This window comes from Streptopelia decaocto (genome assembly GCF_964273445.1).
Source record: "Streptopelia decaocto genome assembly, chromosome: 10".
NCBI classification, from domain to species: domain Eukaryota; kingdom Metazoa; phylum Chordata; class Aves; order Columbiformes; family Columbidae; genus Streptopelia; species Streptopelia decaocto.
Genome location: NC_138665.1, coordinates 2,874,758 through 2,896,057, shown reverse-complemented (window position 1 = coordinate 2,896,057; position 21,300 = coordinate 2,874,758). Strand labels below are relative to the sequence as shown.

Below are 21,300 nucleotides of genomic sequence, written 5' to 3'. Positions count from 1 at the left end.
GTTTGGCTGACTTCTCCCCGCTCCCTCCTCTCGAAAACAATTCCAAAATAGCCTGAAAATTGGAATAAATGGAATTATTCAGAGTAATTAGTCAAGGCCAGGTCTGACTAAAGACCCTTTCAGGGTCCCATGTGTGGCAGTATTAGGAAAGAGTAAGGAAAAATGTGAATGTTGTAGGAGAATTGGCAGCTACTGTCACCATGCCATGGTCCCATGACCACGGATAACACAACAGCTTCTCAGAGACCAGACCCAGCAAGCGTCCATCCAGTCTTTGCAATAGGACACTTGTAAAAAATCAATTTTTAACTTGTTCATGAGCATAGGGCACTGGAGTAGAGTAGGCTGGGAAGGTACTTTGCTTTAAAAAACCACCATGTCTCTCATGATCAGGCTTCTCTGCCCTCCCTCACTCTCAAGGACGCAGGATACATTTAAGAGATGATGCCCAGGCCACCTCTGGTAACCACTAAGTGACAGACATCAGCTTATGTGAGAGAAAAGTCCCAATATTAGCTGCCCTGTGGCCACGTTAAGTACAGATGGAGACAAATCCGTGGTTTTGCTTGGCAAGCAGCAGGTGCGGAGTGTTTGCCTGAGGTTCCTGCACTGAACGTCTTGGAGAAACTCAGCCCTAGCCACATTATGCACCATTTAATTCCAAAACCATAAAATTCAACCCCGGTTAGAGCAACATGGCGTTGGAGCTTGTGTCTGCGCTGCATCACGTCCTCCCCATTCACAGCCCAGCTCCCGCTTGGCCTCAGAGGCTTCAGAAATGCAAATTCTTGTGAAATCCATCCAAAAGCAACAAGGCAACATGTGCTCTGCAGCTGAAACCCCCCCCTGCTTCCATGTGCCCAGGCTGGATTTTTCTCCCCAGCATTCCCTTCACCAGGACAGGAAGGTTTTTCTTCTCTGCTTTGCCTTCTGGCTTACAATTTTTGAGAGATGATTCACCTACCACACACTAAAGTTACCCAACAAATAGCTATGGTCACAACAACTTCATCTCAACATGTGCTCCCATCCATCATGTCCCATCCAGACGTCTTTCCATGGCCTCCACCCTTGAGGAAGCTGGAGATGTTGCTACTCCAGTCTCTCCTGATGTTGGGTGACTCCGAGGGATGTTGAATTGGACCAAGTTTGCCCATGTCTCATCTCCCCAGATGAGAGCCTAGGGATGCATGTCCAGAGGGCAGAACTTGGGGTTCAATTGCTGTTGGGCAAAATGAGCGCCCTGACACAGCTCCTGCCTGAATGAGCTGGCAGAGCCTCTTAATACTGGGGGGAAAAAACCCCACATCCCAGGGGCGAGTGTTCCCTCATTGAACTGCACTGTCAAACACCCCACCAGCCCCTGGCTGCGTTTTAATACAGCAATTTTACAAAAGTTCCATTTTAATTGGTGAAAATTCCCTCCTCCCGCCCGCAGAGTGCCAATCTGTAATTAGCCTTTCATGTAAAAACGATGTTTATTCCTGACGGAGTTTATCTTGGCACAAACACGCACTCTGAAATGTGCACACATTTGAAGACTCAAACCCTGCATTTAATTCTCTATCTGCTTGTTAATCCTCATTGTTCCCAAGCCCGTTTTCAAAACACACCCACTGGGAGAAGAAAGCATTTATATATATATATATATATATATATATATATTAAAAAAACCTTTACAGCATCAGGAACAACAGCAGCGAGTGCAGCATCACAGGCACCAGCCTGGGGTCTGGCTGCCCCACAGCTCCCAATGCTCACCCAAACACACCGTGCCAATCCCAGAAGCCTTTTGTCCTGATTTACTTCCTTATTTTGTTTTTTAATATAACTGTTCTCTCCAGCTGTGATGTCTCTCAGATGTTCCCTCTGCAATGCAGTCACTCACCTGAAGGACAGGAGCTGTGTTTGTTTGGCAGCTCTACAGTGGTAGGGTGAGCAAAGCATGGTGGGGGAACCATCACCAGCCCCCAACCCTGTTTTGGAGAACCCACCCCCAGTGAGGCAAGTAGATGGGGGTTAGACCCCCAAGTTTCATGATTCCTGGGCTTAATTTGCAGTAATTTGAGAGATACATGCTCCTCGCATGCAGCAGCCACATCTCCTGGTGCAGCAGCTCGGGGCTGGACCAGCAGCCCCCAGGGACATCCCAGCTGGGACTGGCTGAGCGAAGCAGACCAGGAGTCTTCTTCCATCCAGCCCCAAGCACAGATGGCAGCATGGGACCCATCAAAGAGAGTGGGGAGCATCGGGGGGTCCTGAGCAGATGCCAGCGTCTGCTCCAAGTTGCCCCGCTCTGGGTGACCACGTTGCTTCCAAAGGGGCAATAAACACAATATCTGCCTTATAAAGTGATAGAGAGTAAAGTTTGGGTCAGAGTGACTGTCAAGGTTAGGGTCAGGGTTAGAGTCAGGGTCGGTGTTAGGGTTTGGGTCAAGAGACAAGGGTCAGGGCCAGGGTTTGGGTTAGGGTCAGGGCTATGGTCAAGGCTTAGGGTTAGGTTTAGGGGGCCTGGTTCTCCCCAGCCCAATGCACCTTGACAGGTTAGGGGTTCCTCCAGGCCCCATGTGCTGCCTCCTCACGCTGTGTTTTTGGGGAATGTTCCCACTGCTGGAGCCAGGCAGGTCCTGGAGCCGATGCAAATGATTAACTGTGGCAGGACGGTGTGGGTCAGCTGTGAACCCAGACGCTGGCTGCTGCATGTCAGAAATTTTACACCTTTGGAAAAGCCGTGACCTGACCAAACTTCACTGGGCTTTTACTAAGATTAAACTCCTCCAGTCACTTGTACAAGTGCGTGAAGGGCTCGCTTGGGGACAGCCCAGCACTCGCACCTGCCACGGCCGTCCTCCAATGCTTGACAGGGCAGTGGTGACACTGTTCCTCTTCCCTGAGCCCAAAAATGAGTCATCTCCTCCAAATCCCCACCGTGGCTGCTGCTTTTAACTGGCAGACTTGTACTGGTAACCAGTTCCTGCGGCACACAGATGACTGGGAAGACAGTGCAGCTGGGAGATGAGGATGGAGTAGCTTCAGGAATTCACCCCGCTGCTTTATTTCCCTTGGAGACCACCAGCACCAAGAGATCGCTCTGCAAAACGTGGTTGTCCATCCAAGGCAAAAACCACCGTGTTTGCAAACCAGGCAGGGAGGATGCAAGGAGGTGGCACCAGTCACCACCTCCCAGCCTGGGACCCAATGAGAACTGACACTATTGGGGGGAATACCTGACACCCCAAAAGGGCAGGAGGGTGACTCTGGAGGCACCCCACGCCCACCTTGCACCCCAGCATCCTGCCAGCCATCCCATGCACTTGGCTGTTACAGCATTTCGCCGGCTCGGGGCAGCTTGGCTGAATTTGTGATACGCCGCCAGGACGCAGAGGTTGTGGCTCCTGGCCAGCGCACATCACAAGACAAAGCAGCACCATGGCTCGTGGGCCCAGCCGAGGCCAACAGTGTCAAGGTCAGCGGTTCATCTTGCGGCCAGGCACAGCCTCTGTGTGCATCCCTACGGGTGCCTCTGCCCAGCGCAACCCTACCGCTGCAGCTGGCATCGCATCTTCATCTATATGATGATATTATACCCAAGACATGGCTGCAGAACCCCCCCAAAACCCAACATTATTCCAGCACCTGGGGCATCCCAACTCCTTGATGCTTCAGGGAGAAGATGGGCTACCGGCCCCCAAGCGGAGGCAGGTTGGGTACCCCTCCCAAAACACAGCTGGTGGGCCAAGACTGCTCCATCCCTTGCAAAATCACTGGGTGCTTTTTGTCTCCTCTCTCCCCCCAGAGCAAACCCCACCTGGGCTGCATTTGGGGACCCTCCGCCTTCTGCAGGGAGGCTGGGGTGAGAAAGGATGCTTTTTTCCAAGCTGGAAGAGACAGAAAAGTTTCCCTCTTTGCCAAATTTCTCCCAAGCCATCTTCTGTTTCCCATTAATGGTGAGAAGAAACCCTCAAGCCTGGGTCTGTGCTCCTCCCATTGCAAGTCCCATGGGCAATTGTCAACATCCCAGTAAAAAAGGAGAATTAAACCCACCTGACCTGGCTGGCCATGATGCAGGGACCCGCAGAGCAAGGACTGGCAACGGATGGAAAACAACCCCCCTGCTCTGCTTTTACATCTCCCCCACAGACAGTTTTTCAACTCCAGTTGCTGGCAAGAGCCAGGCTGATCCCAGTTGAATTCCTTCCAATTACCAGAAAATAAATAGCAGTTAAATGGAGGGAAAGAGAAAAACACCCTTTTTTTTCAAAGGGAAAACAAAGAGGCTGGGGAAAATAAATGGAGACGAAATGTTGGGCTGGTCATACGCTCATGAAGATCTTTTTCCCCTCTGGTTTGTGTACTTGACAGCCTTCTTTTTCAGTTAATTAAGGGATACTCAGAAAGAAAAATACTTCCAGCCCTTTGCCAACGCTGACCATTAAGGGGAGAGTCATAGCATGCTTGAGCCCAAACCCAAGAGCCCTGACCACAGCTCCTCCATCCGGCCCAGCCACTTAAACCACCGTTTTTCAGACAAAAAGGTGCCGTTGCAGGACATCTACAGTCTCCTCCCAACCGTGGCAGACTTCTGCCCAACCTCTTCTCCAAACCCTCTGGTGACAGGCATCTCGAACCTTCTCTAGGCAAGGGCTGGCTCTTCTTGCATTCCAAGTATTTCTCTCAACCAACACGCTTCTTGCTGCAAAATTTCAAAGCATGGCTTTGCAGCCTGTCCCTCACCAGACAGAGAAAGCAGCTTATTACCTTTTTAGCAACTTTATAGGGAGCTGAAGGCAGTGATGCACCTCCTTCCTCTAACAGGAACAACCCCAGCCCAGGCTTCTGTGCTGCTGGCTCTGCATCACAGCACCCTCCCCTCCCATCACCCCCAGCCCGTATAAACCTCACAGACCCCCCCAAAAATGCTGCAGCAACCTCAGCCTGAACCCCCCTGGGGCAAGCGCCCTGAAACAGAGAGCGCTGGGGCGGTAGCGATGCCTCCTCCACAGCACACGACCAGAGCCGTCTGCTCAAATGTTATCAAAATATTTCAGTTATGTTACTTATTCGCTTACACCCAACAAGGCCCCAATTTCCCCGAAAACAAAGTCCGCCCAATACCAGACTATAGATAGGGCTGGAAGTATGAAAGGGAAAATTTAGGCAGCTGCTGCGGGCGCTTTCCGAAGGGAGGCCCCTCTCCAGGCTGTGCCAGTCAGCTTTTAAGTTGGCTTTTAAGTTGTTTTGCCCCCAAGCTTCATTCACAAAGGAGATAACACCTCCCTGCAATAGCCTCTTCTGTCTGGGCTCTGCCACCACTGTTGGTGGATCCCTGGGCTGGTCCCAGTGCTCACCCCCAGCCCAAACCCTCCGCAGCGCAAGGGATGGCACAAGGTGATGACCAACCACAGCGGAGGACCCACCAGGGAGCCTCTTCCCTTGAGCGAGTATATTTAAAAATCAAAATAAGCTAGGAAAAGCTGTCTATAAGCAGGTTGAGCAGAGCTCTTGAGTGGGCACACAGCCAGGGCAATATCCCGGGCTGCCCCAGCCATGTCCGTGCAGCAAAACCTGATGGTCGTTGGGAAATCATTTCCTTCTCTGATGCAGAAGAGCTTCCCCTGGGTCTCCAGAACGGAGACATTAACACCTTTGGATAGAGCTCCTGAAGCCTGCTGATGGGGGGGAAAAAATCCCCGAACAATGCAAGACTTGTGTATCATCATTAAACCACACACCCAGGGGCCAAAAGAGGGGTGAAATATCCATGTGATTTTAATCTCTTGGAGTTTCCTTACATTAAAGCACACACTTGAGAACACCTGGATATCTCAAAAAAATAGACCATGCTGTAATTAAGCAAATCCGATAGCTAAAGGAAACTGAAGAACAGCAATATTTTATTTAACTTTTCCCTCAACAAGAAACAGGTTATACCCCTTTGCCAATGGGCTGTTACTTTTGGCTGACCTGCTCTCATTTGAAAGTTTTTCAGACGCCGGGTGGCTTCGGCAGCCACCCCGCAGTGCGGGGAAGGGCCAGCCCTGCCCTTTGATGCTTTGGGCGGATGGAGAAAAGCCACGGCCGAAGCATCAGAGTTTCCTGTGTGGGACGGTACCCAGCCCCACGGTTCCCATCAGCATCTCGGGAACCCAGCCCCGAGCCCTCCAGCTCCTGTCGGTGCACCTTGAGTGGGGATCCATAAAACATATATACACACACACATATATATATGTGCATACATATGCCCATATGCATCTATGTATACACAGACATATACATATATATTAAAAAAGCAACCCCCTGAGGTCTTTAGCCCACACAAGGGTGGCTTCCCCTGAGCCCCGCAATGTTTAACGAGACCGAGGGGAACTGGGGACAGCCCATATCATTTAAAGTGCCACGGCAGCAAAGTGCCCCGTGAAACATTAATGTGCTTCCCCGGAGAAATGCTTTTGCTTTTTGCTGCATCAAGGCCTTTGAAATCAGAATAAATAACAGGGCAGGTTAATGAAGGTTTCTATCAGTTACTGGGTAAGTTTTGGTCCCTCTGCGATTCAGGTTTAGAAAGCAGGGAGCCACAAAAATACTGCATTTTGGGCTAGGAATTCAAAATACCCTGATTCCACAGGCATGGGATTGCTGTAGGTAACATACACCACAGTCCCTGGGCTCATTTTCAAGCACCTGAGTTCAGATTTCTCCCATAAAGCCCATCCACGCCCAGGGGCAAAGGGAAAAGCAGAGGCCAAGCAGGTTCAGCAGTGCAGAGCTGAAGCCCCCCATGATTTGGGGGTAAGGAGGGATGCGAGAGGCCACGGGCAGCTCTGGGATGCAGACCCCCAGCGTGGGGTGGATCTAGCCCTGCCACTCGCCCCAGCACCAGACTGTGGAGATCTGTGGGTGGACACAAGTCTACGAGCTGCTCCATGACCATCTCTTCACTGAAGCATCATAGGATTGCTCAGGGAAGGCTCAGCTTCTACAGTGACCCCAACACGGGGCTCTCCATTCCCAAGCCATGCCTGGCCACAGCGAGCTGCCTTTGCAAGTGGCTTTACGGATGGGCAGAGCAGGGCCAGGGTCCCAAATGCCACTGTGGGGCCAAGTGTCTGTGCCATGTGCCAGCAACAAAGGAAAGACTGCTGAGACCATGGTAAATCTGCACCATGGGCTCTGCAGCCATGGGGCTGAGCAGAGGCAGCCAACAGCTCTTTACTGCCCATGTAGCCCTTCTCGGGGCAAGAAGGGCTCCCAAACCCCAACTGCTACAGCTGAAGTCACAGCAAAATGTCAAGCCCTTTCTGCTGGCCAAGGAGCAACTCAGAACTGGGGCAACCTCAGGACTGGAGCAGCAAATGCAGCTGAGCTGTGCTCCCCCGCTGCAGCTGAGTAGCAATCCCAGGCGACCAGAAGCTGAAATTTCCCTGTCCCCAAAAAAAAATCTGTGCTGTGGCACTGACCAAGTGTAGATGCACTAAGCAGAAGGTGTGGGAGGCAGAGCCCCATTTGCATCCACCACTTGGTCTGACCTGGTCACAAGGCTTCAGTGTGTCAAGGAGCTGGAAAGGGCACGGAGGTGTAAGGGAATGGGGTGATGGAGAAGCTGAATCCCCCCCAACCATGGCTCGGGGGGCTCCCGTGCTGCTGCCAGTCCTGTTGGGCTCCAAGGTGGTGGCTGTGGGTCAGCTGGAGATCACGCATCATTTGCAGAGCCAGGGAGAGGCTCCCTCCTGTCTTGATTGCTAATGAGAGAAATACCAGCTGCTTCTCGCTTAACCAGTCTGACCATCAGGCTGAGCCAAAACTGATTCATTCATAAGAAAATGGAAAAGGAGATCAACTTGTCACCAGCTCTGACTAATGGGGAAACCAGCCAACAACCTGCTGCTTGCACACTGGCCCCAGCATCGTGCTTTTTCAGCTTTTCATCATCTTCCCAAATTCAAACGCTCAGACAAAACGTGAGCTTTGCCATGGCATAGCCAGGTGGCGGGTGGCCTGAGTGACAGAAGAAAGGGCTATCTGCTGCAAAAAGTGCCGGCATGTGGCCGGGGAGTCAACATCATCTGTCAATGCCTGACATTTTGCAATAGCTAATTCCTGCTTCAGAAGCAGAGAAAATATTAAAACCCCAAAAGACGTTGCTTTTCATGCTGCTCTGCCTGGCATCATCTTCCCAACAGCTTTTTGTTGTGGGTTCCCAAAACCCCACATTTAATCTTCATCCTGAAATAAAAATCTAAGCAACCGCCTTCATTGAGCAGAATAACTCCCCGCCACTCTGCTGTAAAAACGTTTTTCTGCAGCGTGTTTTGATGTATGGGGCCAATGGGGCACAAACCATGGCGGTGGAGGCTGCAAATGTTGTCCAAAGGGAGAAACAAGCTCCAAAATCTAGACTGGGGCTAATCTAGAATGGGCCAGCGAGGGTTAACAGCGAGCCACAGAGGTCAAATCAGGACCCGAAGCACCTCCACTCCCCAGCTGTTTGGATCGTGCTTTGGTCGATGAAGTGAAGTAGGGCAGAGTTTAACAGCTTCAAAGAAAACAAATAAATAAATTGAAATAAATTAAAAAAAAAAAAACAACCAAAAACCCGCCCGTGCTATATCCACGTACGATTTATTAGCTTTGGGCAGCACATTTGATTTTACATTAATCTCCCTTAATAAAGCCCTCTCCCAAAATGCATATTCACAGAGTCACAGAATGTTAGGGATTGGAAGGGACCTCCAAAGATCATCTAGTCCAATCCCCCTGCCGGCACAGGAACACTTAGATGAGGCTAAATGATATTGCAATGGCCAGGGTCTCCCAGCCAAAAGCCTGAGACACCATCTCTTGTCCCCAGACATCCTGAGTTTTTATCACCTTACCCTGCAGATATCAGGACAAACACAGCAAAACTTGAGTTCTTGGTGAGAAACCCACCCTGCCTGACTATGGGTCTCGAAAATCTTGATTGTCAAGGCAGAAAATCCCCTGCCAGGCCCGCCTGGGCAGGGAAATGCCCCAAATCCCGACACCAGGAGTGTACAACCGCCTCAATGGTCGCAGGGTTCCAAGGGGACAGCAGAAAGCCGAGATCCTGTGGGTGAGAGACAAGCAGAGCTATAGGTATGAAAAACCTGCAAGGGATGGAAACCACATTCCCAAGGTGCAAGGGAAAAGCCATCCAGAAAGTGGTGGACACCACCCCTGTCGGTCTTCACCCTTTCCCCTGCCAGGCTGGTTTCTCCCGACTGTGGGTGAGCTTCCCTGGCATCGGCATGGTTGGCATGGCTTTTATGTGATGCTGAATTTCCCTGCCGGCAGGGCACGCAGTGTGGTACAGGCAAGAGGAACTCTGCAAAGACCTTCTACCTCCAACAGTGATGACGCCACACCGAGTTTATTAAAAAAAACAAAAAAAACACAAAAAACACAAAAAAAAATAAAACCCCAATACCACCTGATATATTCACACCTTGGCAACATCCTATCTTGATAATGTTCTATTATTATACCCTGCAATTAAGCGATAAAGCTATAATTGCCTTATCTGATAGAGCTGGGCACAGCAGCAAAGCAGGAGCTGGCCTCTGCACCCTTGTCCCACTGGCAGGGGTGAGTTGGATTTACAGGGCAGATGGCATCACGTCGGGCATTTAAAGCCACCCTGTCCAAAAGCATCCTCCTGTTTGGCAAACAGATAGACAGACAGACCATCAGGACTCCACAGTAGCACTCAGCTTCCTTTCTCCAAACCTATGTCAGCAGCATTGCCCCTGTGCTACCCCGCTTCCATCTCCGGAGACCTCAGGCGGTACCCAGGGAAGGTGTTAGTGGCCTCTAACCAGGATATTTGGCCAGGATAGAAGCACGTAGAATAAAAGGAAAAAGCAGCTTTTAATCTACTTGTCCTGTGGAAAGGTGAAAGTGGATGGTCAGGGAACCAAAGTGCAAAACCACATCACCAGCTGCTCCCCAGCCCTCCCTGCTTCAGCATCCCGGGGGGCAGCCCATGGCCACACAGCCGGGAGAGCCGGCCAGGGCACTTGGAGAGCAGCCCTTCAGTCCAGGATTGGGCACACCCAGCCAACCAGACACATCGGGGCACTAGGTTTAGAGGAGGTGACCCCAGTTCCCCAGCCCAGCATCTTGACACGCTGAGCAAAGCTGCACCCAGCAGCTTTCAGGCTGTAATAAATGCGGCTTGGTATTTTCATTCACATGTTCATCACCTCTAAAAGCTCTCTCACAGGCTATGGCAGCCTTTCCAACACGACCAGCCCTGATTTAATTTAATTTTTTTTTAAGTTTGGTGTCCCCTGTATCCTGATTCTTGCCATATTTTCAAGTCTTTTGAACATTTCCCAAATACGCCCCAATCCACGCGGGTAGTGAAGCCGCCCGCTCCCCGCACCCCCAGCCCAGCGGCCGCGGTGAGGGGTGCCGGGCCCCGCCGTACCCCCTGCCAGGGCGGGAGCGCTCCCGCCCAGGCGAAGCCACAAGAAAGGCCGATGCAAATCGCATCGTTAGCATTCTTTCCGTTTTAATAACCCAAGGTGTTACCAGCAACAGTGTTACTGATTTTTATCTCCGCAGCGCCTTTTAAGAGCTGCAATTTGTTTTTCTTGGAGATCTCATTTTGTTTTATTAAACCTGACACCGAAGAGGGAAAGGAGACATTCTGGGCCCAGAACAAAAATATCCCATTTAAATACGCCGTATTATTTTCTTGGATATGCTTCTCCTTTGACTTTAATTAAGCTCTCCCTGTGCTCGCGAGCTTGGCGTGCTTGGCTTTCAGGAGAATTTAATCCCAGCAAGCTCCCCCCACCCCCAGCGCTCCCCGATTCCATTGCTTACACAAACCTTAAGAAATAAACTGGCTTTTGCTAAAATACATGGATTAGTAGCTGGCCAACCATCAAGAACATCTTGACGTTGCCTCTTCGTCACCAGCTGGCCGTGGAGCAAGCACACAGTCCTGGCTGCCCCACTCGCTTTGCTGATACACCCCAAAAGCAGCTTTTGCTGATACACCCCAAAAGCAGCTTTATTCTTTTCTGCCATTGCAATGCTGAATATGGAAAGGGGAGATCTGTCCCTCGTGCCTGACTGTGCCCAAGAGCTGCCTGGGCTATCAGAGGAGGCAGGTTCGCCCACAAGCCCGGCTCCAGTGGCCACAGCACTGCTGCTGAGCCTTGTGTAATCGCACCGGCTGCTGCCGTAATGTCAATAATTACCCCCCCCGCCACCCCCGCCATGGTAGAAGCACTTCAGGATTATTGCAAAGTTAAACACTCCAAAAGTTGGGAAATCCCAGGAGGGAGCTTGTCTGGGCATCATCTGGTGCATACCCATTATGTAATTACCGTCGATTTTTAATCATAGATGATTTTTTTTTCCATCGGACCCAATTCAGGCTGCACAGGAGGCACAACCCTCACCAAAGAAGCTGCCATTAGATTTGATTTCCACCTCGGCAAGCTCCTGCTGCTTCGCACGCGGTTTGTACAAACCCTCCGGCCGCAATGCCTGACTCCTTGGCAAGCACCAACACACCCGCTCACGCAACGTCCCCCCGAGAGCGAAGGATTTCAACTCCCTTTTACGCACAGGATCTGCGGGCGGACAGATTAAGGCCAAGAGGCTGAAAAATAAGCTTTGTTTTGGTGCCTGATGCACGACGGCCAAGAAAGGGGCTTTTGGGGATGCTGCTGCATGGCAGGGGGGAGCCTGCGTGCCCTGGGGCCCCCATCCCAGTTGGTCCCTGGGGACAGGGTGATAGGTAGGTGTTCGGAGCAGGTTCCATTGCTGCAGAAAGACTGTTTCTCCTCCCTGAGGAGGGCTCCAGCATTTGCCTGGGGCAAACCCCAGCAAGTCAGCCCATGCAGCAAGCACCCACACCGCCCCGGCAGCACACGGGGCTTCCCCAACCCGGGAATGTCGGCTGTGACCCCACTGTGCTCTGCATCAGGGCAATCAAGCTAAAAACCATCACTGAGCTGCTAAATCCAAACCCAGAGCCAAAAAGACAGCAAAGACTGGGAGAAACAGAGTCGGGTGAGCTCGCCTCTCCACCACATCTGGAGACCACATGCTCCCAAAGCCTGTCTCCATCTCGCACTGAGGTGCCTGCACTGGGACACAGCGCCGGGAGCTGATATTACAGCAGTGTGGTGCAATGCTCTTCCATCTGCGCCCTGCGGGATGCAGGGATGTAGGTGCGGGATATCCCAGCCTGGAGCTGTCCTGGGGTGTGCAAAGCAAAGGTGCAAAGGGGTGACGGGGCTGAGCTGCCAGCAGAACACCCCTGTCATCTCATCAGCCCCATGCGAGCCCAGGAGGTTGCTCAGAGCAGCCTAAGCTGCTCCTTGTGAGGAGGACAGCGGGCGGCAGGGCTGCCAGGCATGCCCGAGACGAGTCCCAGCGAATCAACCCATGACGGGCACAGGGCTGCGACCTGGCAGCCGTTCCAAGGGCTTTCCCCTGCATTTCTCCCTTCTCCAGCTCAAGGGATGTGCTGGGGGCAGCTGGGAGCTTGTGCATCAAGTGTTTCTTTAGGGATCTGCAAATAACAGGGCAAAGACGGGGAGGGGGTGGAAAGCCTGAAAATGTGCTGCACCCCTGCCCCGTGGGGTGTGCTTGACAGGCTGAAGCGGCAGCAGGAGCTTTGCTGCCTGCAGCCCGTGACGCAGGCAGGCAGCGGTGCAGGCAGGGTGCTGCGGGCAGCCCCACGTCCCGCCTGCCCGGGGCAGCTGGCAGGACCTGTTGTACGAGGTGCCTGGGAGAGATTGGAATGGCTTGCGTCTGTGAGCGTGTTGCAGCAATTCCCAGCACACGTCATGTGGGTTTTGCAACCGCCCCAACTGTCTCGAGATGGATAAACGGAAAAGAGCACGGAATGAACCGAGCTCCCCCATGCCCACTGCAGGCATCGACACAACCCCAGCACAAGAGCTGAGCAGGGTCCCAGGTGATGCCCAGCCCGGCACACACCCCTCTACCGGGGCTTCTTCTGCAGGGATGAATGACAGAAGTCAGCATCTCCTTCCCTTGTGATGGCAAATAATCAATCCTTCGAGGAAGAGGAAGGGAAACAGAACAAATCCCTGCTGTAATGGGTACAGCGCTGTTTTTGCAAGCATTATAACATATGCGGGGTGCCTAGTCCTCTTGCCCTGCGTTGCCAAAGCAGGTATGGTTACACCATGGACCCACAGGCTCGTGGCTGCGGAAAGCTGGGGAAAAGCGATTCCCCAGGGAAACTGCTGGCTGCAAGGGGAGTGTGCACAGCCACTGTCCCTGGCATCCTCCTGCATACCCCGCCTGGCTTGTAGGAAAACCCTGAGGGGTCATCATCCCAAAAAAATCAAGCAGGAGAGACCAAGGTATTTGGTGACATGCCAGAAAACTTCCTACAGCACCTGGACACCAGCCAATAGTGAGCAAAACCCCAATTACTGAGCCGGGGTGAAGCCTCAGCAGTTTCCAGCAAGGGGAGACTGTTCTGGGAGCCCACATGGGGGATGGTGGGGAACAGTAAGTGTGCATGGCACTGACCCAAATACCGCCAAGGTCCCCGTCAGCCTGCACATTGCTTCGCCCAGCCACACTGTCACTCTACTGCTGGCACACACGCTGCGCTGATTTGGCAGAGGTCCCGAGGAGTCATCGAGATAAAAAAGCAAAAGGTTACCCAGGCCCTATATTGAGATGCTGCCAACTGATCCAAATTCCCCTGGGTACAATGGGTACCGGTGCTACCGTCCCACCAGGATTAGCTCCCTGTTAGCATGGTGGGAGCAGGACTTGTTTACTGCCACCCATGCCCCCAGCAGGAATTTCTCCCTGCACGCTGCAGGATACAGAACCAGGCTGCAGACATCCCCCTGGGCACTTTCCAGACCAACCGGGGCACTGCAGACGCCACAGAGCTCGGTCCTGCCAGTGCCGGTGGGCTCACAGCCTTGGGATGGGGGAAACTCAGGTTATTTCCCTTTCCTCAAACATCCCTACAAATCCCACGGGGGTTCTGACAGCCCCAGCTCCATGTCCACCTGGTCTGGTGGTCTCCATCATGCCATTTTTGGGAAGATGGTTTCTTCCACCATTTGTCTGGTGACATGGTGGGACAGGGAACCCATCGGTGCTGCCCCGCAAGTGACATGAGTCCCATGGATGGACGTGTCCATAAGCACGTGGGATACAGAGGGAGGGAGGCAGCGGAGCTGCCCTGGGGACACAGGGTGGGTGACAACGCCCACGTGAGCTATGCACAGCCAGCCCAATGGGCACTGCCTGCGAGGTCAGCGGTGCCTGGCGGCTACAGGGTTTTGCCCAACCTGATGGGTTAGGTCTATTTTAAGGTGCTGGATGTCAAACGCCGCAGTTGGTGGTCACCTTCCAGCTGCTGAGTGTTTTTAAGGGGATTAAAGGGTGACCTGTCCAATTCCCAGATTTCCTCTCAAAAGGTGAAATGAAACTGCTCCTTTGCTGCTGATCCCGAAAAACGCACAGCGTTGCACCAGTTCATGTCCATCTGACCCCACACCTCTGCATCCATCCCCTTTTTCCTCCTGTCCCTCCTCTTCAGTGACGGAGCTGAAACCTGGCGCCTTCAAAGTTTAAACCACAATCAAATCGCAGCAAGGTGGGGTGGGTTTGTTTGTTTTGTTGTAACTGAAAGGACCAAGAAAGAACCCCAAACCAATTGCACAACCCCATGTGCTGCTTCTTTCTATACTGCAGCAAGGTCACGGGAGCTGCCACCACTTGAGGACAATGGCCACTAGAAATTACAACTGAGACTCCTTGGCTGGGTGGTGGGGGACACTTAAACTAAAAAAAAACACTAAAATGACAAGTGGGCTGGTTGAGAGGGACCCTGCAGTCTTTAAAAACAAGAAACTCCTTTAGAAACAGCGCTCTAGCCTCCTAATAACCTTATTCACTACTGATGGCCACAAGACCAGGTTTAATGACACAGCTACGTTTTGTTTGCTTTTTAGGCTGCTTTATCTCGTGCAGCACCTTGCACGCAGCTCAAGAGATGAAAATCCAGTTCTGCTGCAATTCACCCCTGTTCCCCTGTGATCACGAGCTCTGTCTCCCAAAATGATGGGAGCTGAGCCAGGGAAGAGCCCAGTGCTGGCACACCAGCATCCCACCGTCAGAAACCCCCGGTAAAGCTGGGAAAGCTCCATGGCGCCTTTTATACTCCCCAGCTAGCAGGGCTGGGTGATAATAAGCTTTTTTATGGATCTTCTTGTGGGATTTACATCCCCATGCAGTCTATGTAAATATCGTTCATGACAGCACATCCCTCCGCAGGATTAGGAAATGCAGAAGAAGGCTGGAAACTCAGATGAATGTGGGGAAGCCCCCAGGAACACCGAGGTCCAGTGCTCTCTGCCAAAGCATTTGTGAAACAGAGCCAGTGACACTCCCTGGTGATTAATAAAAGCATTGAATCCTGCAGATTTGGGTAAGAAGGTGACAACCACAGTGTCACCTTCAGCAGACAGGAGCCTCCCGGGCGTCAGCACTGGGCAATGACACCCATCACAGTTTTCGGATATATCACTGGTTGGTAATTCGTATTTAAGAGCATTGATAAGGACGGCCTCATCCATCCCAAAGCCCAAACCTAACACCTGGGGTAGATGCCTTTCATTGCAGCAGGCTAAATAAAATGCAGTTTCATGGCAGCTGCCCCTATTTGGCCTCACCCAGGACACAGGGTATTGCTGAAATTTAGTTGGGACCCTTTCTAAGAACTACCTCTTGTGACTTATGGTCTCCTTGGGGTTTCTCTTCTCAGCTCCTAGTGCTCCAGCCACGCTGATGAGCCCTGGTGCTCATCTTCAGCCCAGAGAGTTGTCCATGGCTTCTCCTCCCCATCTTTCACTATGACTGTTAGCACTGAAATGCTTTATTTTCTCCAAGAAACAAACACATTCTTCCTTACCAAGCCTCCATTATGATGCTGGAGTAAAAACAGCCTTTTCCAGCTGAGCTCATCTGTCCTAAGGATGTGAAATCAGGGATCAGAAGAAATTCCCCACCAAACCAGATGGGAATTCAGGGGTGAAGATGACACCAGTTATGCCTTGGCTTCATGGGCAAAGACAAACCCAGGGTTGCGGGCCATGCACCAGCCTGGCTTCCCCTGGCACAGGGGATGCTGCCAGACACACGGACAAATTTGGAGGAGCTGCAGCCAAACCAAACCAGCTCCTCAGGCCATCTCTCTGAGTGCTTGCAACTCCCATTCCCAGCCACCAAAACATTAAATATTAAGCAAAGAGCGTTAATCTATACCTGGGGTATTGACACAAAGCAGAGAAGGGCAGAAGAAAAAGATAAATATTAAAAAAAAATAACCAATGTGTGTCTCCAAGCTGTCCTGCCAGCACTTGCCAGACCTCCGAGCATGGCACCAAGGATGCATTTGGAGGAGCAAGATGCACTGAAGTGCCGCTCTCCTGGCTCTCTGCTCTCCCCAGGTAGCCGGAGCACCCACTGGGACCCTCGGGTGGCTTGGGCACGGAGCCCCGGCGGGGACGGGCTCACCTTGCGCTCACCTCTCCCGAAGCTGGGAGAGCATCCAAGCAGCGGCAGAAAAGACATCGATTTGAGAGGGTCAGCGCTCAGTTAATACTTACCAGGACTGGTCAGCCGCTCAAATTGGCTTTTGGAGCTGGGAAAGACAAGCACACACCCGGATGGCTCATCTGTCCCTCGGCTCAGTGTCAGCCCATGCCTGGCAGGCCTGGCACCGGAGCAGCCGTGCCCCACGGATCCCTCGGCACCAGAACAAGCCTTGTACAACCGGAGGGAAACGCCACCATTCATCTCCCAGCAAACACTTTCAAGCATCACTCAACACCTCTCCAGCAGAGGAGACCGATATTTTTTTTTCCTGGCTGAGTGCTCATATGTATATCATGTTTTTTTATCCCAGTCTCAGCAATCCCCCCTAGGCCTCCACTTCCCCCGAAAGAAAACAAACCCAAAAGCACAGAGTGTGCCTTGCAAAAGTCCCGGCTCTGGCGTCCCGCTGAGAAGGGGCACGCGGTGGTCACAGCAGCCAGCCCGCCTCAGCCCAGCGCTGCTTGTTGACATATGCAGTACAGTATATTTCTTTAAACAAAGAAGCCTATGCATTCAATGCATTGTTGCGAGAGGATTTGTTTTCAAAGCCTGACCTGAAATCTGAACTCCACGGATCCTGCGTTTCTCAAGATCAAACGCAAGAAAACGTGACCAATGCAAACAAGAAATAAACCTTGATAATTATAGCTGTGTGCTGGGGCGGCTATTGTTTAGTGCACACTAGTACCCACTTTAGCATAAACATAACCCTATTTTTAAAGAGGTACCTGACCGGCTCACAACGTTACTCCCCATTTTGCTTCCAAACCCCCTCTTTGGTAGAAACCCACCTTCCCGAGAGCAGAGGAGAGATTTAAAAGCGGAGCCAAAGGGCTAAGCGATGCACCCATGGCCGTGCTGAATGCTGGTGTCGGAGCTGGGAGCAGGTCCTCGTGCCCTCAGCCTGCTCTCCTGGTTGGTGGAGGACAAGGGGGACCCTGGGGTCCCGCTGTTGCTTGCAGCCAGCAGGAGCAGACCGACACCGGAGGACAAACAGACAGACCCTGTCTTTTCAGGAAGGCCATATCACTTAGCGCTTGGAAAGGAGCTACAATATTTTCCTGATTATGTTTGCACGCAAACGAGTGCCGCGGGGAAATTATGCAACCCTGAGCAGGGAGGGGTGGGAGCGAGGGAGGAAGGGCTGGAGGGGGCCCCACACTGCACCCCACTGCTTTTGGCCCCAGACAGCGCAGCTGCAGCCCCCGAGGTACCGTGCTCCCCACGGCAGATGGGCTCCATCACTGTCGCTGCCTCTCCCCGCTGCCGCCGGTGCCCCTGCACCACAAACTCCCAGCATAAAGGCAGCGCTCAGCCGGCATGTCGTACAATGCAGGGGTTATTAACGGCCTCTTTGTTAAGCGCCCTGACCAAAATGCATATATTCGTCACCCAGGCAATTTAATTACTGAGCCCAGGTTCACCTCACACACCCACACGCCTTTCTTTTTCGAGGCCTCTGTGCGGTCATAGCCATAAATAAATAGATTGCAGGAACAAGAGGCAGATGCTGACTCCTACCACCTCTGTCTTGGGCATGGAGCCTTTAAACCACCAGAACTTGCAGCATTTAATTTCTTTTGTTGCCACTTCTACCTTTAGAGCTCTGCCTTAGGCTTTCTAGATATAATCACAGGGAGCAGGAAACAGAGCTACACGATGAGCTTCCTGGGGATCACACACACACATACACACACACACTCATACAGCCCATCAATCATCCTAATTACAAATGGCCACATGTCTGCAGCTCTCCGGGGCACTCCGTTACTGCCCATGATTGCACGATCACATCATTTCTCCAGTAACAGTATCACAGAGTTAATTAGTGATCTGGAGACGTAGTGTACCTCATAATGGATTTCATCCTGGCGCGCTCATTGTCGCGATCATCAGTCATGCATCAGCTGAGCAGAGGGAACGTGGGCAACACCAGTCCCCAGAATGAGAGTTTCAGGTCCCCCCGCGCTCCCCAGCACTGCGTCTCTGCACAGCACACCCCCACTGGGGTTTCTGATTGCTGCCCACATCCCACCCTGAGTCAGGACAACACCACAAGCAGGTTCCCTCAGTGCCAAGTGCTTGTCTCTACCTGCCTGATAAAAGCAAGGTCAGCCATGGGTGTCCATCACAGGGATGGATATGATCTTCTCAGGGAAGATACCAAGACCTGGGACAAGGCTGGGCCTCCTGACTCCTGTGTCCGTCGTGGACCCACTGGGATCGCCACCCTGACAGGTTGGTGTCCCTCCACCGAGTCTACTTAAACAGTGAGGTCTTTGCAGCAAGAAATGTCCCTTTTCTCCATGTTAACACTACACAGTCTTAATCCTGCCTGAGCCTGTAGGTCCTAACAAAACACACAACTGGCTGCAGTTTATTAAAGGATGTTGGCTGCTCAAGACTCCACATCAACCTCAGTGTGACCACGCAGGCAGCACTGCCCTACGTTGGCTTTCCCACCAAATGGATACAACTGGGAGGAAGCGTGTCGGCAAGGCACGCTCTCCTGCAGCCACCCCGAGCGTGGTCCGGCAGATAAGGCAGACAGACATACGGCTTGAAAAACCCATAACAAAATAACAATAATAATAAAAAATAGAAGGGGTGGCTCACACACATCAGCTAATTCACCAGCGATGCTCTCCTTACTCCAAAACGCACCAGGCAGGACAAGCTAAGGGCATGCTTTTCAGATGAATTACTTTTAATTGAGTACATAGGAGCTTCGAAACACATGATGCTGCTGGAGATAAATATAGCCACGACTACGAGGATGGAGGGGGCAGGGAGTAATCGCGGTTCAACGCATCCGAGAAGGAGCTTCCAGCCGCACCAGCTCCCCGGTGTGCTCGGGAAGGCAGAGCCGGCCGAGCCGCTGCACCTTCCCCCGCCGCGGCCCCGCTCCCCGAGGCGGCTCCCCGGGGCTGACAGCTCCGCTTGTACAAGCCTCGAGCGGTGCTCGGGCACCCCCTGTTTCCCCTTGCTCGGGCCGGGAAGGGACCGTGGAGCCCGTACCTGTTTTGAACTCCAGCGCCGGGTCCTTCTCCCCGTCGCCCAGATCGCTCTGCAGCATCACGTAGATGATCCCGAAGGAGTTGTTGATGCCGAAGATGGAGCCGTTGCACCAAGCGGCGGCGAAGACCACCACCCAGCCGAAGCCGCCCTCGGGGGGCTGGAAGGGCGCGGCAGCCCCGCTCGGTCCCGGCTCGGCCCCGGCCCCATCCCGCGGCTCGCCCTCACCCTCGCCCGCCGCCGGCCCCTTCTCGTCGCGCTGCGCCATCGCAGCCGCGCTCCCGCCGCCGCCCGCCGCCCGACTGCCCGGCAGCCGGTCCCACATGCCCGCCGCCCCCCCCGGCCGGCCCCCCCTCCCGCCCCCTCCTGCCGCAGCCTCACTCCCCGCCTCCCCTCCGCCGCCTCCATCCTCCTCCTCCTCCTCCATCGCGCCGCTCAGTCCCTACCTGCGGCGGGGGCCGCCCGCGCACACAACCCCCCTTCTCCCACCGTGCCCCCCCCTCCCCCGGGCCGGGCCGGGCCAGCCGCGGGCGGTGCTTCCCCGACGTCAACGGCGTTCGCCGCCCGCCCGCGGGCCTTAAAGGCGTCCCCGGGCCCGGCCGCGGCCCCGCATCGCCCGCCGGGCCGCCGCACCGCCGCCGCATCCTGCAAGCGGGCGCAGACCCGGGGCGGGCCGCCGCCAGCACCGCCCTCGCGGGGCCCGGCTGGGCCGCTGATCGTCCCCGCTGATCGTCCCCGCTGATCGTCCCCGCTGATCGTCCCCGCTGTTTCCCGGTCGGGGAAGAGCCCCGGCCCTGCGCTCCGGCCGCCCGGCTGGGAGCATCCCGCGAGGGGAAAGTGCCCGGCGGGGAAGCGCTGGGAGGGACAAGGGGGCCCCGCGATGGCCGCGGCTCGCTCGTGCTGATGCTACTCCCCTCTGCCCCGGCCGAGGTAAACGAAGCACCGGGAGAAGCCCGAACCGGTGGCAAAACGCAGCCCAGGTGCGGCGGTTTATTTCATTTCATCCGGTTTTGCAGGTGGGATTATTGGCTCGCCAGCATACCCGACGCTGAAAAGTTTTGAGACCGTTTTTGTAACAGCAGCCCAGAGCCACACAAGCTTCTTGCTGCGGGGTGGCAAGGCGAGGAGCCTGCAGCTTAATCCCATCAGCAGGATGTTCCCCGGGGCTGTGGGTCACCCCATGTCACCTCGGCATTGGGGTTCGCCGAGCAGGACGGGCAGGCTAGTGGTGGCCATACAAACTCGGCAGGGAGCTGCTCTCTTGCCTCTCTCATGTTTTGCAATAAGCTCTGCCTTTTCTTTCAATAAATAATTACAAACCCACCAATATATTAAAGCCTGTCTTTTCACACGCTGAAGGTATTTACACTTTAGTATATGCCAAGTCTAAGTTATTATTCTTTCTTTACCCTAATGGCTGTGTCAGTGTCAGATTCCTATCAGAGTAAAATAATACATCCCAGCCTCACGCTGTTCTTTCTTTACCTCCAGGGGTATGAATTACCAGCACCTGGTGAGGCAGCAGGGCAGGCTGGGGAGCCGGAGGGGAGGTGACAGGCAGGGCCCCCATGCCAGCACCATCTCCCCACTTCTCCTGCTGCTGGAGGGCAGCACCCAGCCACGGGCAGGCGGGCTTGGAATGTG

At 53.5% G+C, this 21,300-nt stretch overlaps 1 protein-coding gene across 2 annotated transcripts in view; it reads right to left on the bottom strand.

The window, feature by feature from the left end:
- SLC16A2 (solute carrier family 16 member 2) overlaps window positions 1-20,526 on the bottom strand; it is a 42,440-nt gene extending 21,914 nt beyond the window's left edge. Inside the window, exons 1-3 of one of the 2 annotated variants that reach the window (XM_082061590.1) lie at window positions 20,424-20,526; window positions 20,103-20,384; window positions 19,660-19,816 (exon numbers count right to left, since the gene is read on the bottom strand). In XM_082061590.1, the coding sequence (XP_081917716.1) occupies window positions 19,660-19,816; window positions 20,103-20,300 (355 nt within the window). In that variant the 5' untranslated portion in view covers window positions 20,301-20,384; window positions 20,424-20,526. Of the gene's footprint in view, window positions 1-19,659; window positions 20,025-20,102; window positions 20,385-20,423 lie in introns of those variants that run through there. The other variant, XM_082061591.1, reaches the window with a different exon arrangement.
- Between the last annotated feature and the right edge of the window lie 774 nt (window positions 20,527-21,300).